The sequence below is a fragment of the Scomber japonicus genome, chromosome 17, assembly GCF_027409825.1.
Source record: "Scomber japonicus isolate fScoJap1 chromosome 17, fScoJap1.pri, whole genome shotgun sequence".
Taxonomy (NCBI): Eukaryota; Metazoa; Chordata; class Actinopteri; order Scombriformes; family Scombridae; genus Scomber; species Scomber japonicus.
Window position 1 is genome coordinate 9,409,404 of NC_070594.1, and position 18,261 is coordinate 9,427,664.

General features: G+C 38.6%; 2 protein-coding genes and 1 non-coding gene across 3 annotated transcripts; 1 reads left to right on the top strand and 2 right to left on the bottom strand.

The window, feature by feature from the left end:
- Nucleotides 1-2,694: 2,694 nt before the first annotated feature.
- On the top strand, nt 2,695-2,776 carry trnas-gcu (transfer RNA serine (anticodon GCU)). The gene has a single exon. It is a non-coding gene; the product is annotated as a tRNA-Ser (tRNA).
- A 900-nt stretch (nt 2,777-3,676) lies between these two features.
- On the bottom strand, nt 3,677-5,367 carry LOC128377536 (protein FAM177B). The gene is made up of 5 exons (XM_053337488.1): nt 5,084-5,367; nt 4,694-4,858; nt 4,531-4,594; nt 4,333-4,427; nt 3,677-4,153 (listed from the first exon to the last, which is right to left on the bottom strand). Exons 1-5 carry the CDS (start codon nt 5,102-5,104, stop codon nt 3,953-3,955), a joined length of 546 nt encoding a protein of 181 aa, XP_053193463.1. The 5' UTR covers nt 5,105-5,367; the 3' UTR covers nt 3,677-3,952.
- Nucleotides 5,368-7,934: 2,567 nt separating this feature from the next.
- brox (BRO1 domain and CAAX motif containing) lies at nt 7,935-17,602 on the bottom strand. The gene is made up of 13 exons (XM_053337487.1): nt 17,525-17,602; nt 16,363-16,496; nt 14,945-15,051; nt 14,549-14,645; nt 14,017-14,112; nt 13,832-13,904; nt 13,359-13,464; nt 12,280-12,369; nt 11,526-11,611; nt 11,251-11,332; nt 10,416-10,566; nt 9,208-9,367; nt 7,935-9,037 (listed from the first exon to the last, which is right to left on the bottom strand). The coding sequence occupies exons 2-13, from the start codon at nt 16,461-16,463 to the stop codon at nt 8,954-8,956; spliced, it is 1,233 nt and encodes a 410-aa protein (XP_053193462.1). The 5' UTR covers nt 16,464-16,496; nt 17,525-17,602; the 3' UTR covers nt 7,935-8,953.
- Nucleotides 17,603-18,261: the final 659 nt, after the last annotated feature.

Genomic DNA, 18,261 nt, shown 5'->3' on the forward strand with positions numbered 1-18,261 from the left:
CAATAGCCACTGTCTGCATTTTAAAGTACGAGTCTTTGCCTCCAGTAGCTATTGCTGCTCCAGTGCAGATATAAATACCAACAACATGAAATAAACTGACTATAGGCTATGCTATTATACACAGATGTTAAGTACTGTTATTGTGACCATTGTCTCATTTCTCACAACAGAGCTTTTTAAAAAACATTGGCATCCTAAACTAAACACTAGTTTGATCATACTGGGCTTCTATCTTATTTATTTTCTGTGGTTTCAGCTGGGATAATTTGAGTGGGTATATTGGCATTAAAGATGTGTGCTTATATGAGATATACTGGTTTTGAACTGCCTGTATGAAGTAGTCAAGGAGTCTGTCTTGATTCTTGATTAAAAGCTGTGTTTTCGCTGTGTACCACTCGTTTTAGACCATGCGAATTTTTTTTTCTTTGACTTACTGTAGAGCACTCTGTAGAGCACTTTTTTGTTATTTGACTATTACACACGTCATGTAGTAATTTCCAGTTAGGCCTTATGCAATTTCCAAATCATCCCATTTTATCTTGAGTAAGAACAGTTGAAAATGGAAGATAAGATTTCTCTGGCAGTGTCTGTCTACCCTGAGCTTTAAATGTCAAACAGAAACTATCATGACCAGGACAGAAAAGTTCATTTGTGAGAGCAAATCTATCAGACGTTGAATGTTGCTGGTGAGTGTTCAACAAAAACAAAAACCACGCGTCTCACTGTACGAGTTAAAGTCTTAACGTGCCCCAAACCATAGACTGTATATCCAAACATGGTGAAATTATTTGTGCCACTAGTAGAGTAATTACGGTCTTCTGAGGAGCCAAGGTCCTGAAAGATACATATACGCATTTTCTTTTCTGTCCCCATGTTTGATCTGTTGTAGGTTTTATTTTTCCAACAGGTTATCAGATAAATGCTACATACTGTTCCTAATGTCCTCTCTACCTAAATAAATAAAATAAAGTTAAAATCTGAAGACCACTCAAAAGCACGTTTACACTAAAATTTCTAATCATTAACACACAGCAACAGCACAGCCTTTGGGAGCACTTTGGGGTTCAGTATCTGAATTGGCTTTGTAATCACAGTGTGATAAAATACCATCGATGAACCATGTAGTTTGCTGGAAGTGTTGGTGAAACAATGAAATGAAATGTTTTGTCAAAGCACAAAATAAAAGAAACAAACGTTCAACCCAAGCTGATGTTGGTTTGTGACAGATTTCTTTAAATGGTCATCTTCTTCATGCACAGTATACCAGTTCACTGCTCTGCTCTGCTAACTTTATGGCATTTTCTCATCATTTTGTGGGTAATCAGGCTGGGCCATGGCCTGAGTTGTGCTGGCATGCTGTGAGTGTTTTTCCATCACACAGCAGGGTAAAGTAAAATAAGTGGTTTACCTGTTGGATGTGTGTTGGCTGGTTGTGTGCAGCTCTTTATCAAACATATAACTTGTACTATATTCCTCCATGCATTATTTCTAACAGATCCCTGTACCAAGAGTCTAATGAAGCTTTGCTAATTTGGTCAGGAACATGTTTAATTTCCTGTAAATTCTTCACAATAAAAGTCTCCCATAATTCAGTCATTTAAAAGCTTTTAGTATGAAGCAGTACAACAGGAAATGTTGGGTTTGAATCAGTGGTAACTTCACACAACTCAACAGCGGCCCCTGCAGGCTTCCTGAAAGCTGGGAGGAGGGCGTTAAGAGACAGAAGACAGGAGCTAGGACAGCTGGTTGGAGCATTGACCGTGGAGAGGCCATCTTGGTACAGGGCTAGCAGAGGCAGTAGTGCATGTACATCTACGAAGGTAAGAGCTACTCCACAGTTTCAAAGTAGAATTATTTACTGAAGTCCCGACCGATTTCCAAACTGTTTGCTTTGTTAAAAACGTGTCTATGTATCTGTCTGTCATTTGTAACAAACAACCCGTGTGAATATATGTTGACAATTGAGCAATTTTATTTATTTATTTATTTATTTTTATTACAATTGAGCGATGTAAGATCACTTTTTAATAGTGCAAACACGTCATTCCTCTATAGACATAATGCGTTGCAGAGCGAGTGGCTCTGTACCAAGATGGCCGGCGTGTAGGCACGTCGCTCCACTCGGCCACAGCAGTCAATACGGCGTCTATGTTGGCCTATATATGTCTATGGGAGACACAGTCTTAAGTTTTTTGCATGGTGAATCATGAAAAGCTAGTTGAGTCCCAGAATAAAAATACAGAGAAATGTTTTATTATAGGTTCCCTTTTAATAATAAGTAGGACAACAGAAGCATACTTTAAAGATGTATTTGATAATCTATTGGTAAAATAAAATTTACAACAGATCAAACGTGTAAAAAGTACAATAATAATGCAACGCATATATCTACCTTTCAGGACCTGGCCTCACTATGAGACTGTTTACCGTATTTACACTACTTCAGGCGCAGCGAAATTCAGACGACGGCTCTTGTCTTTTAAACACGGTTTTCACACTCCACGGTTCACGTTAACGCACGGAAATGGACTCGTTAATTTCACTTAAAAGTGAATTTTTGTACCGACAACATCGTGAAACGTCGTCAGTGTCGGTAAGTGTAAAAATGTTGTTTGTAGCAGACTATAGTTAAGTGAGACTCACTTGGAGGGAGTTTTCATTTAAATTGGGTGTAATTCGTGTAGTAGCCACAAGGACGAGGTGGCCGAGTGGTTAAGGCGATGGACTGCTAATCCATTGTGCTCTGCACGCGTGGGTTCGAATCCCATCCTCGTCGACAAGTTTTCGTCTTTTTTTTCAGACATGAGGTATCTTTCTTGATCCACCTTGGGAGGAATTTCAAATTGACACAGCAGTACGGTGAAAAAATACTTTATACAGTAAACTGGATCTTTGTGTAAATAAATCTGCAATATAAATGTGCAATATGCAGAAGTAACTGAGATTATGCATGTGAATGTTCCTGAGAGTTACACACAGAATATACCCTCATACAAATAAAAAAATAAGCGTGTACAGTTCCCTAAAAGGCTATTTTTATGATCATTGGAGGGTCACTTAAGCCCTTATATTAGTTATATTAATTCATTTTTATTGTGATTCATATGAATTTACCTGAGAAAAGGTTAGTTGGTAGATACATCAGTATAACACTATGTTTTGTTTTTTTAAAAACTACCTTTTATGTCAATTTCTCATAATCACATGGTTCTATATATTTATATTTGGACTGTTAGAAGCATAACTATTTTTTTATGTTAAGTTGATGGCCTTCAGTCATTAAATTTACACGTCTAGACCTATATACATGTGCAATGTTCCTGGGATTTATATAGGAAGGTAAAGGTACAAATACACTGGTGCATACTGTTGTAAATGTGCAGCATCAGTCTTTTTTTAAATTGTGAGTGAGTGGTGTATGGTTTGAGCCTTAATCCTAGTCAGTATAGTGGGAGGTACTGGGAGCTGTGGTGTCGTGCAGTTTGAAAACCAAGTGTCTCCTAATAAAACAGCGTTATAGTAGTTTTTTTTAGTAGTGTAAGTCTTTATTTATGACTATATTTTATTGTCTTCTGTCAATGTTAACAGCAAACATTACACAAACCACATTGCAATATTGCACCATTAGCATTAGAAAAAGGCAATACTTTTAAAGCACTTGTGAGTGGCAGTGTGGACATACTGTATTTCACATCTGATGGTGAGCATAGTATATCTTCATTCCCCAGAATAGAACAAAGAAGAGTGAGTGGAAAAATACATTCAATTAAAAGCTAGTAACAGGACAGAGTGGGATCTTATTCAGGGGACAAGTAGGAAAATAGTGTTTTCTGCATAAGCGAGGAAAGGCAATGATGTCACTTGCCTCACATATCTCTGTTGTAACATTACAATACTATACAAACAGCCCCATCATTACATCTAATACATAACAGATCTTATGTGCCTTATTTCACTCCTCATCTCCTTCATAAGCTCTGTTGTGACGCCCTTCATTTCTGTCCATATCTTTCTCATCGCAGCTCTTTTGGGGGTCATCGGGACATCTCGAATCTCCCGTAGCTCCATAAAGACTCCCGTGCTGTCCAGAAGAGAGGTGGGTTCTCTCTGCCCGTCCTCCCATTTGACCATTTTTGGTTGGGCTGCTTGTTGTCTATGAATGATAAAGCAGGGGAATACAGAGAGTGAAAGAAAAGGAAGTAGTTACCAATAGGCCTGTGTGTGTTTTGCTATCTCATTTTCCACCCTGAGCAATCACACTATCATTGATCGAGAAGTCTCCAAGGTGAGACAGTATAGTCTACCTTTTGTCTCTCTTGAACGTAACCTTACCTTGTGGTCCCTCTGATACTGATCTACAGCGTACTGGTATTTGGCTGCATTCAGTCCAAGTGCACTTGCCGTTCTCTCTCCAAGGAAATCACAAACTGAAAGTGGCAACAAACACGATAGCAACTGGGTGAGACTTCCTTACATAAACTAGCTTTGTATTTATTATAATTTAATGGATCTGATTGTGGAGTTACGTACTTAACAGTGACACCCTCCCAACTAGAAAGGCCACATTCTTGAATGAGAACCGGGTCTTGGAGGACTGATAAAGAGACATGCAACAAAAACAAGATGACTTTGCTGATATTTATGACGTCTAACATGAAATTTCTTCTCTTCTTTCTCAAAACAAGATTCCCACCCTCTCCGCAGGTTCTGTGAAGGGATCTCTGTTTGATGACTGCTCCTCTTCTTCTTCCTCCTCGCTGTCCTCATCCTCCAGAGTTTCACCGTTGGCGAAGTGAATGATCCTCTTCTGTTTTGGCGGGGCAGCATCTCCAAACTCGGTTTCCTGGGTGTCTGTTACCTGAAAGATCGGACAGGTTTCAACTTAAATTTTGATCTAGTTTCTCTTTCATTTGCTACTTTACAGGCTGTCTTTATGACGCATTATGTTACTCCAGCATGTTGTCAGGTTATACTAACAGAGTCATTTTCCAGTCACATACACCTGTTGAAAATTAACTAACAGGAAAGTGTTAAAAGACAAGCTACTTCGTGTTTGCTTTGCTTCAGGTATTACAACACTTACTTCCTGGTGGCTGTCGTTCATTCTTCTGATACTTGAAGTCTCTTTCTTTACCGCTCCGATACAACACTGTAGACACACTTTGTCATGTCACAGCTGTGGTGGAGTGTAAGTCCATCAACGCTGACTGTGCTTTGTGGAGAAAAACAACAGGATACAGGAGAGATCAGTCCTGAAACCTGAGACACCAAATGGAGTAAGTGTAAACCTTATCAGGGGCAAGTAGTCAGAGCAGCAACTCGTTTCCTTCTTGGGATTAAGGGGCAGGACTTGTTATGGTGTGTTGAATGTCAAGGTTTATTATCAACTTTTTTATTTCCCACTCAGGAAGCCGCAAAGCCAGATAAAAAAATATTTGTTCCGCTTTATTTGATTGCACACCAAGCAACCACAATCCTTTAGATATCTATTTTCTGCATGTTTCCTGTTTTTTATTGTTGGAATTTCAAATGAATTCAATGTATGTAAAAATGTATTTTAGTGTTGGAATATAAGTTTTTGAATATATTTTAAATTAAACCACAAATGAGAGCAAAGGGACATTTCCCGGAGTTAAATAACTTTTAAAAGGATTTACACATTGCCCAGAAAAAGAAGTTAACCATTATATTTGTTTTTTTGAGGTTATAATGTAAAATTGTATTGAAATCGTACTGCACTGCCTTAATTAAAATAAAAGCTGAAACAAGAATCAATCGATTTTTTGTGAAAGATCTGAAAACACTGAAAGGATTTTTTTTAAATATCCATGTGAACACTGAAAGAGGTTTTCCTTAAAGCCTCAGCAGTCATATCAAATAGATATCTGTCACATTTACAATGTTTTTAGCATCAAATTCCCTCTTTATGTTTCCCTGTTGAGCTGTGGTGGAAGTATAATGAAGCTTCAGTTGTCCAGATGAGTCACATCAAGTGTATTTCAACATTACAGTATTTTTAGTGCCAAAGTCCCTCTTTTTGTTACAAGTCAAATCCACAGATAATGTATTAACACAGTTTCTAACAGTCTAAAGTAGCATCATCTACACCAGAGGTGTCAAACTCATTTTTGTTCAAGGGCCACATACAGCCACATTTGATCTCATGTGGGCCGGACCAATAAAAAGATGGAAAGAAGGAAAGTAAGGAGTGAAGGAAAGACAAAAGGAAGGAAAGGAAGAAAGGACAAGATGATGATGGAAGGATGGAAGGAAGGAAAAAATGAAAAGAAGATGAAGAAAAGATGGAGGGAAGGAAAGGAAGGAAACAGAAGGACAGAAGACAAGGAAAAGAAAATTAAGGAAAGATGGAGGGAAGGAAACAAAGAAGGAAAGAAGTAAGAAAGGGAGGAAGGACAGATAACAGGAGGGTAGGAAGGAAAAGAAGACAGGAAGGAAAGTGGGCCGGATTGGACGCCTTGGCGGGCCGGTTCTGGCCCACGGGCCGCATGTTTGACACCCCTGATCTACACTCACTGGCCTCTTTATTAGGTACACCTGCGTGCCAGAACCGGCCCGCCAAGGTGTCCAATCTGGCCCACTTTCTTTCCTGTCTTCTTTTCCTTCCTACCCTCCTGTCATCTGTCCTTCTTTCCTTCCTCCCTTCTTTGTTTTCTTCCTTCCTTCCATCTTTCCTTAATTTTCTTTTCCTTTCTTCCTTCCTTGTCTTTTTTCCTTCTGTTTCCTTCCCTCCATCGTTCCGTCCTTCCATCTTTTCTTCATCTTCCTTCCTTTCCTTCTTTTCATTTCTTCCTTCCTTCCTTCCTTCCTTCCTTTTGTCTTTCCTTCCCTCCTTTCTTTCCTTCCGATCACTTTTCCCTTCTTTCCATCTTTTTATTGGTCCGGCCCACATGAGATCAAATTTGGCTGTATGCGGCCCTTGAACAAAAATGAGTTTGACCCCCCTGCCTTAGACTAATAGCACTGTTTTAACTAACCATGAACTTTACTGTATGTTGTAAAATTGGTATTGAGTGCCCATTTATTAATAATTACGTTGACATAAACAAACAAGACATGGAAGAAATGAGTTTCATGGATGATTTAATCCATTTGAGATACATTTTACACATGAAGGACACCATTAGAGAAAAGCATAACGAGTCACAGGAGTGCGCTCGCTACAATGAGGATACATAGTGACGGCAATCAGACCCGCCCTATTGATAAACAGAGGCCTTGTAAAGAATAAGGGTACCTGGTGTAGGTCGGATATCTGCAACGTTTAATCTGCTGTTCCAAATATATAACGAACAACCCCGTTAACGGTAAGTGTGTGTTACAATGAGTTATAAAGAAATGAGTGAGTATTTCTTACTACTGATCAGTCTACCTCAGCTAAAGCAAATATACTTTATATGTATGTACGGACATAAATGAGCACGTGAGCAGTATATTACAGATTATACAAGTTTCTAAGCAATTGATGGTTATGTTGAGTTATGAGAGGAATTTATTTGGGAGAGTTTTGATAACATGAGCGGCTCTTCAGCAGCATATTGGATTTATATCAGACATGAAGACTCAAATACTGTCTCCCACCCCTTGGTTATTTTAATTAATGCACAATGTCCCAATCTGCAGTATGTCATTAAGGAAAGGGGGATAATACTCAATAGAGGTACAGTACATACATTGGTGTCAACTACTGTATTGACGACAGCACTCTCTCAGCAACTAGATGTTTACATGAGTAAGCTTTTTATGCATTAGTGACTATTCTGATGTATCCACTGAAACATAAAAATCAAAATCAATCATCACTGAGAATGAATGATTTGAGTAATATACTGTGTTTTTTTTAAGTAGTCAACTAAAAATATCATTACATACATAACAGAAATAAATAAAAATAACTACTATTATTATAAGGGACGCATCACAACATGTTAAAGAATATATATCAGCCTTCTCCAGTAAGAAAGTTCTCTTAAATCAATTATAGTAAAAAGTAGAAAAACAGCTACGTCATGTACAAAAAAAAAAAAAAAGAACTACAGTAGATACATCATGTGAGCTAGACTAGATAGTGATTGTAAACTGCTACAGCTAAAAAACAATGCAAATGCAAAGTGTGGATTTACATTTCTGTTGTGTTCATTGTCAGAAGTGTGTTTAATGAGGCGTTTCTTGAACAAATCTTTAGCTTAAAATGCATTCAAATGCTCATTAAAGTATTAGAATAATATACAGGATGATTGTGGGAATGCATTTTGGAGTTGTATCTCATTCTCTTGTAGTGGTAAATACTCTGGGTGGAATAACTGTCTTTTTTTTCTTTTTTCTTTTCCTTTTTTTGAATGCTGTTGCATCTTTTATTTGGATTTGGTTTAATATGCTGATTTTCAGGCCAGAGCTCCGTGCGATAAAGTCTAAACACTCATCTTTTGTTACAAGGGGCCACAGTGAATAGTTTACATTGCAGCCAAAGGCACCATTAATAGGGACTGCTTCACTCATAAGGCTTGTTTATCATCATTCAGCTTAAAACTGCCTGCATGTGAAGAGCTAATTTGAAAGTCATCCTTTTCAGCTGACCTGAAAAAAAACAAAAAAAAAAACGCTGTCCCATCTTTTTAAAAAATGTTTTTCTTCATGTCGAGCTGTTTCCATTAATTCTCATCAAATGTGAGCTGCTGTTCAGAGGACATGGTCGCATGCTAAGATGTTTAACTGGCTCTGGCATAGAAAAAAAAATAGGTGGCTGTCATAATGAAGTACACTACACATGTTCAGCATAAATGTAAAACACAGTGGATTAATATTACAACAAAAAAAAAACAACATTTCTTCCTATGGAGGTTTTTTTTACATGGAAAGAAAAATGGAATCCATCATTATAATTGATGGTACTGAAGCACTGAGGCTGAAAATAAGAATAGGGGGTGTGGGATGTTTAGGAGATTGTACAGCCTGTGTCCTTCTGAGGCTTCAAATCTGGCTCCTTCACTGGTTTCACTTCCTCCTCCTTGGGTTTGGCCTGCAGTTAAAACACCAATGACACAATGATTAAGAAATGTAACCATAGAAACGCTGAAGAAAAAAAACAAAAACATCACATTTTCATTGGCAAGAAGATTTCGTTCCATTTTTGTGTGTCATTCACGCTGAAATAAGATACCATTAATTTTGAAGTGAGCTGCCTTGTACCTTGTCATTTTTGGCTCCCTTGGTCAGGTCAAAGGTGGCGTAAACTTCAGCGCTGCACTGCTCACTGAGGGGCGGCATCTCAAAGGAGATCGGCTCTGCCAGGCCGTAACTCGCCTTCAACTCGAGCTGGGGCGCCTCAGCTGGGATCTTGTGGAAGTATCTGTGGAATATGTTTAGAGATGTGGAGAGTTTACAAATGAAAGTATTTACGAGCTTGGATGATCACGTTTCAGAGGCAGAACCTGGTTTATTTTAAGTATGCACATATTAGGAATTTGTCCTGTGATGTACCAAAACAAAGGAAAGTAACTGCCACTAAAGTCAGCTGTCTATACATTTTATTAGTAAGAGTTTACAATAATAAATTAATAAAAATATATTCTGAGTGAGTGAAAAGAGTTGTTTAAAAATACTGTGCAAAAGAGTGACCATTTAAATCAGAGGTGTCAAACTCATTTCATTCAAGGGTCACATACAGACCAATTTGATCTCATTTGGGCCGGATCATTAAAGAGATGGAAGGAAAGAAGGAAATAAGAAGGGAAGGAAGGAAGGACATAAGGAAGGAAGGAAGGAAGGAAGGAAGGACAGATGGAAGGAAGGAAAAGAGCACTGGATGGCAAGTGGGCCGGATTGCACCCCTTGGCGGGCCATATCTGGCCCGTGGGCCGCATGTTTGTCACCCCTGATTTAGATAATGTTGAGCAAAATCTAATATGATACAACTGTGAAAGCCAGTATGTTATATGCAGTGTTGGGGAGTAACTAGTTACATATCATAGTGTTACGTAATTTAATTACAAAATAATGGTCTCCTTTATAACTCATGTCGGTATCCATTAAAAACACCTGAACTTAGATTTTGGTGCTTAATGGGAACACTTACCCTAACAGCTGGAAACACTCATTAGAAAATTAGAAAAGTAATCAAATGTAATAAGTTAAGTAATTGAAATAGTTACATTACTTATTACATTTTAAATAGGGTAACTAGTAATTTCTAATCTATTACATTTCCAAAATATCCTTCCCAACCCTGGTTATATATATATTTACATGTACAGTATTTTTAATGTGTGTGTGTGTGTGTGTGTGTGTGTGTGTGTGTGTGTGTGTGTGTGTGTGTGTGTGTGTGTGTGTGTGTGTGTGTGTGTGTGTGTGTGTGTGTGCGTGCGTGTGTGTGTGTGCATGCATCCCAACTGACTCACATGAAGCCATTCTCTCTCTCGCATTTCTCCAGTGTGTTTTTAATGAGGCCGCCCAATTTGAGAAAGAACAGCTGCTCCGAAGGTTTGGCCGTGGTTCCCGGGCCTTTGGTCTGACGGTACTCTTTACACAGCGCCTCGGCACGGGAGTAACCTAAACACAGATATTTTCGTGTTAATAGAGAAGTAACCCAACGTGTGAAGAAGAAAGGGAAGCAAGTAAAACTATTCCAGTGCGAGAATGTGAGATAAAAATCTAAAAATACTGCAGCAAGTCAAGAAACAAACATACAGGAAACACCTGTGAGGCGGCTCATATGAGAGTAATTCAGACTTGGCAAAGAGAAAAAAAGCACTTTAAAAAAAATGCACTTCCTGCTGAAGGCTGAATTATACAGTGTAACTGAATTGATGAACTTAATCTCACAGCTCAAACACAACAATGTGTGTGAATGTTTAATAACGCTGAGGTCACACCACATGATTTTAGCCCTGATTTTCCAGATCAAGATAACAGTTTTTGGAGATCACTGACAAAATCCTCACAATTGGAGTCAAATCAGCGTTGGCTTGGCCCCCGCAATGTTCGATCAGTATCAAGCTCCATATCGGGTCGTTTCAGGGAGCTCTCTGAAAAACAGACAATCTTTGCAGCCTGCATATCCTGATTCTCTCACCCATATTCTTTTTTTCAATTCCTTGTTTTTCTCTGCAAATCAGCGTGTTTCTCATTCCCCCCCCAGTAGTTGTAGTGTGAATAGTAGAACGATCTGATGGCTTTGAAAGTGTGTATTCACCATGCAACTCTGAAGTGCAACAAATTTCAAGACATACATACACTTCTCTGCTTCCTGGAGAGATCTGATAGCTTCACCACACTTGTCACCTGCCAGCAGCGTCTGTCCATGATAGCAGTACGCCTACAAACAGAATGAATAGATAATATATATAATAATAATAAGACTTTGAACGCAAAAGAATCAAACTGTGAGTAAACCAGGCTCATCAATTTCCTTTCCTGTTTGCGTAAAAGGAGAGACAATAACATCCAAAGTACTGTACTGTATGCTTAAGGATGAATTTTGAACTGTCTTAAGTTATCCATGGACTTACATAAGCCATGTAGAAGTGCTGCTTCAGCTGGAAGTACTTCCTCCACTTGCTGCTGCACTCTGGCTCCAAGGTGTTCAGCGTGTGGTCTGCAGAGATAGAAACACTCACTCGTCATACACTGTTATGCTGCTTGTTTAAGTGGTGAAGGCTTCAGCACTGTCCTAATCATTGACTGACTATTGGCGCTTTTCCACTACACAGTTCCAGCACGACTCGACTCGACTCGTTTTTTTTGTTGTGTTTCCACCAGGGATAGTACCTGGTACCTGCTGCTTTTTTAGTACCTGCTCTGCTGAGGTTCCAAGCGAGCCGAGCCGATTCTAAATGTGACGTCAACAGACTGCCGGCCGCTGATTGGTCAGAAGAGTTGTCACTGGAAGAGTCATGAGTCATCCCAAACAAGAATCAAACCCGCCATTTTTAAATACCGTCAACAGCGTTACAGTCATACGTTTCTCTTCTCTTGCTTTGTGTGTGACAGAAAGCCACATACAGCAGCAAGTACACCACTGCCTCCATGCCCTCCATTGTTTATGTGTTTGTGTCGCGTAAAAAACAAAGTCACGGCAGTTTAGCAGAGCCGTGCTATGACGACCCCGCCCACGTTGAGTAGGTACCATAGTAATGGAAAAAGTCGTTCCTGGAACCGGGCCGAGTTGAGTCGAGCCGAGGCGAGTCGAGTCGTGCTGGAACTGTATAGTGGAAAAGCGCCATTACACTGTATGTTTAAAACTAAAGCAACAGAAGTACTGACCAGCTTTCTGATAGAAGTTTGCCGTCTCGAATGACAACGCTGCGACGATCGTGGCATTATGCTTCAGTTCGATCGCTCTGGCAATTGTCACTGTAAAAACGAGAAAGAGTTGATAGAAAAAAATGTATAAAAAAGATAAGTAGGCTATTAATCACACACAAGTATCTGCTTTCACGGACTCTTGGCTTGGAAACACCCGTCTTTAATATTTTAAACAGTTCTGACCATTTTAAGAAGCAAACTGGTTACAACATGAGTCCATCCAAGTTAAGATTTATTTTGTTAAAGAGAAAAGTTTATTGTTACTTTATACACGCATGAATTATATCTGTATTGTTTCTTGGTTATTATAAAATGGATCAGATAAACTTAAAGTGTTCAGTTCAGCCAGGTTTCCATATCAACAGTGAAAGAGGTTTTCCTCGCTGTAATCATTCCTCCTGTTCATACTGACGACTAAAAGATCTCCTTCAAATGTGCTTCAGCGGTCTCAGTTAGTCATATTAAGTGGATATCTGCCACATTTACAGTCTGTTTAGCATCATATTCCCTCTTTGTGTTTCTCTGTTGAGCTGTGGTGGAAGTATAGTAACAAAAAGAGGGACTCTGGTACTAAAAAGACTGTTACTGAGCGCCCTGGTGGCCGAGTGGTTGGAGTGCATGCCACATAATCGCAGCATCCCTGTTTCGAATCCGGCCAGGGACCTATGTTGCAGGTCATTCCCTCCCCTCTCTCTCTCTCCCTGTTTCCTGTCGGCCTCTCTGCCAGATACTATCTAATTAAATCTTAACCAAAAAAGAAACTAACATTGAAACATATCTACTTGATTTGACTCATTTGAACGGCTGAAGCTTCATATTAGCTTCAGATCAACTTTTAAATAAATTTTTGGACTGTGGATTTAGTCCTCCATCACTTACATTTTAAGTTCATTATGAAGGGATCTTCTAATGGTCAGTATGAACAGGAGGAATCATTACAGCTATTACATTATGTTCATTTGGGCTGCCCAACTCCCTGTGAGCTGAGGTTTATAATGCTTTTCTGGTGACAGCGTACAAGAATATAACCACTGTACCTTCCTGTGCTTCTGCTTGGGACTGGATGATATATGCATCAATCACTCTGGGCTCCAGGTCTTGGCCCTTTTCAGCGGGGGTGATGAGACGAGGGATGTGGACCTCCTGTAAGAAATAAAACAACAAAACACAGAAACTTATGTGTTAATAATTTATCATGAATCTGTTCGTACCTTTGATTTTGTCAAAATAAGACTGTTTTCATTTGAATGGGGGTTTTTGTGTGTGAGAGGGGCAAGTAAGGGGAACAATATATGATGTTCTTAGGGTCCTCTGACATTATTACCAAAAAAAAGGCATCTGACTGTCGTAATCACTTGATAGGTAATCAAATTAGAGGATCAAATGTTCAAACCAAAACCATCTAAGTATTCAAAACATCATTCAGTTGTCTTATTACTCACATGAAACAGATGTCAGGCAGTCACAGTGAAATAAATTTGTGTAATTTGAGAAACAGAACCGCTCCTACCTTGAGGTTTTTGAATATTCCAGCAGCAACCTTCAGGCTCCGGTGAACATCTTTCGCCTCGGTCTCCGAAATGCTGTAGAACAAGCAAACATGACCGTCAACATGCAGTTTAAACATATAAAAACAAATCCATTGACAGTCTTTATAAGTAACAATACAGACAGACAAAAAAAACAAACACATACTTTTCTTTCCCTGCTAGTCTCGAGGCAAACTTGGTATACCAGACGGCTACATTGAAGGCCATGGAGACCAGTTCAAAGATTGCATCTTGCTGGGCACTGAGACGAGAGAAAGAAGCGACGGTGGGTTAAACACACTGATATAAGCACAAAAGTCAACAATTTCAAGACTGATGATTAGCAGGTAAAAAAAAGTCATCTTTACTGTGGCCAAAACTTCTAATTTTGTTGAAGACTTGAGACTTTGTGATGAAAAATATAATGAGGTGCTTAGTAGTAGTAGCAGAGCAGCTCTACTGTCAAACACTGTCAAGGTAGATTAGACTCAATGAAAAGTCCAAACTATCAATTAGATGTGTGTGTGTGTTCACTTTTGCCAATTTAGTCATGTAAAAAATATAATTAATGTGTGTGTTTCAACATGTTTTACCAATTTTAAGAAATGATCAAACTGCAACATTAAATCATTCAAACATGAAATAACCTACATTGTATGTGGCTATTTAGTCTCTATAACAACTTTTTTTGTTTCTACCTTGGTGTGTTTCCTTGTAAGGTGTCAGTCCATTTGAAGTTCTGGATGAACCTCATCTTGTTCTCTTGTGTAGTCCCATCCAAGGATAAGATAAAGCCTATAGTGTCGGAAACCAAAATGTAACATAAAAACAAAAACACAAAGCAGCTAGTTAGTTGCAAATCAAAACGAGTAGAATAAAAGTTAATGTTAGAGGACAGAGAGGGAGAAAAAGTTACACTTAATTAATTAAACTTGATTAAAGAGGTCTGTTCGTCTAATAAATGCTCATAGCAAGAGAAGATGATTATATTTTTTACTTAACATTATATTTTATGTGTTCATATGTGGAAAATTAGCCTGATTACCCGACCTTTTAAAGAGTAAAATAATCTATTAGTTGCAATGGAAACCAACCTTGTAGGAGGCCAAAGTACGCATCTGTGGCATTTTTCATGATCTCAGGGTTGCAGGTGACATCGGTGAACATCTCCAGCAGCCTCGCCCTGGTTGTCCTCAAGTCACTGAAACAAATCGGTGTAATAAAATTATAATAATGACAATAATAATGATGCTTTTTTTAATATAGGTGCCTTTCAAAGCACTATACAAGCACACCTTACAAAACACACATAAAAACAAACAACAATGCATCAAACATTATAAAATCAGCAAACACCCTCCATTCATCCATTTTCGGTCGCCTATCTTAAAGGCAACAGAATGAGCAATGAAACCCGGACATCCCCCTCCCCAACCAAGCTCATAAGCTCCTCCTGGGGGATCACGAGGCATTCCCAGACCAGAAAAGATATATATATAATCCCTCCAGCATGTTCTGGGTCTGCCCCGGGGTTTCCTCCCAGTTGGACATTCCCACAAAACACCTCAGCTGGCTCCTTTCGATGTAAAGGAGCAGCGGTTCTACTCCTAGCCCCCCCCCCCCGGATGTCTGAACTCCTGACTCTATAAGGTGGAGACAAGAGTCAGAAGTGCAAATGTCTGGTGGGAGGGAGCTCCAAAGGCAGAGGGCAGATCAGCTGAAGGCTCTTGTCCCCATGGTGGCAGATGGAGCAGAGAGCTGGATGGCAGACGGGGATCGGAAAGTGTAGGAGGGTGTGTAGATGTGAAGTTCAGAAAGATATGATGGTGCAGAAGGCTGGGTATCGTTTTAAAAATGACGATACCAGTACCAATCCAAGTACCCTTAAAGTGATACTGATACCTGTGAATAGAGGCATTAAATTGTATAAAATGCCACCACTACCTCCACATCTCCACATTATTTGATTTTTTCACAAAGGCTCAAAAAAAATCAGCACGTGGGTCACAGCATACATGACACACACACTTATCATCAACCTTTATTTATATAGCGCCTTTAAATTTAAATTAAAGAGACCCAACACTCCCATATGAGCAAAAGCACAGTGGTGGTGATGATACGAGCACCTGTGTTCTTCTGGACCAGTCAGAGTTTATAAAGAGATTTTAAGAGGAAGACCAAATGAGAAGACAATTACAGTAGTCCAAACGGGATGTAACTATGGTGTGAATAATAATAATAGCGGGTTGGTGTAAGAGACGGACGAAGACACAGACCGAGTAACATTATTGATTTGGGCTTCAAATGATAATTATTACAATATTTGGAGTGTCTAACAAGGCATGTGAATCTTACTTCACACCATACATCACCATGAGAGGAGGGTAAAAAAGACAAAAATAACACACACACACACACACACACACACACTCTATTTATATCTATGATCACGGCCACAGCCCATTTCGATAACATTGTTCTCAGTGTGTTTAAAAGTGGAGACACATACTTGCATATCTTATTGGCAGAGGGGCTCCCTGCCACTCCGTAGAAATTAAAGGACACAGGTGCTGTTGCCTTCAGAGGATTTCTATGAAACCAATGAGCCATCCTGAGAGTGTGAAGAGGACACACCTAAAGAGGCTGAAAGATGGAGACTGACATGTGATTCATTGATGACGTTACATCTATTATAATAAGGAATTTTCTTAAGAGATAAAATCATGAGTTAGATATTTTAGGGTGGTGTTTATTTAGGGGAGTGAACAGCTGATGACACATACTGGCTATCGTCATGTTAACCCTGTAAAGCCTGAACCATCAAATAATTGCCAGAAAATTCTGTTTACTGGACACTAAAATTAATTAAATAACACTTTGCACATATGAGTAGTGTCATATTTGATACATCTGGACGTTTTTACAGTTTATTTTTCATGTTTTGTTTTTATAAACAAATCAAAAACATGAACACAATGTTGTCTAAAGGCCTTATAGGTCCTGCATAAAGCTCATATCATCACCTACTAAACCTTTTATGTATGATGATGATGATGATGATGATGATAGATAATGCATGAAATGTACAGATGCACAGATAAATGAGCTTCTATACCTGCTGTATCACATTTGATGCACATATGTTCAACAGGAATCAATATAATAAAATCAACTGTACTAATATATTTAGTAATTCAACACTGCATTGGTTTAACTGTGCACTGCATGTATCCGATCGTATACATCAGGTTTTTCAGGGGGGAAAAAGATCATCCTGATGAAAACTCATGTATCATCTATGATTCACTAAGCAATAAAGGGTTAACATATGGTTGCTAAACAAAAAATAGCCTTTTAGCTTCGTGAGCGCTACAAAACACACTGCTTTAACCTGATTAAAGTGTCACCTTACTCACAAGCTTATACGCAACCATAAGGTTAACTGTGAGCTTTAACATATTTATATGTTTACGGATCATTTGTGAATCTTCTTGTATACAAAAAAAGTCCCCTTACGTAACAGCTAATAACAGCTAGCAGGCTAACACTGGCTAAAAAAAGAGAGATAAAAACATGATTTACTGAAGAGATGTGACAACTAGCTTTATGACACGACTACATTAATATAACCTTAATAGTTCAGATGTATAATCATGTGTCATGTAGCTTACCTGTCGTTGCTGTGAGACGTACGTGAGGTTTTTTTAAGGGAAAAGCTTGACACTGACAACTTACTTCCGGAAATAAACACCGAGTAGAGGCTGACCAATGAGAGCGCACGGTTTTGGGTCACATGACATCACTGTGGAAAATACCTCAGAGACTTTAATCAGCCTCTTTTGTTCAGCATGAGTCTCAAAAAGAACTTAAACACTTTATGATATGTCTTTTTTTTAAAAAACACTGTCAGATTAAATAGATAATACTCTGCACTTTAAATTTTCACTTTAAATCTTTCATTTGCACAGTACGTCCTTTATCCCTATAATGTCAAGTTAATGTTAATAGATGAGTTTTAGAGAGGTCTACATCATCAGGATGATCTTTTTTTCCTGAGAAACCTGATGTATAAGATCAGATACATGCAGTGCACAGTTAAACCAATGCAATGTTGAATTACTAAATATTTTGTAGTTTATTTTATTATATTAATTCCTGTTGAAAATATGTACATCACATGAGATACAGCAGGTATAGAAGCTCATTTATCTGTGCATCTGTACATTTCATGCATTATCTATCATCATCATACATAAAAGGTTTAGTAGGTGGTGATATGAGCTTTATGCAGGACCTATAAGGCCTTTAAACAACATTGTATTCATATGTTTTTGTTTGTTTAAAAAAACAAATGTGAAAAATAAACTGTAAAAACTTCCATATGTTCAAATATGATACAAAATAAACT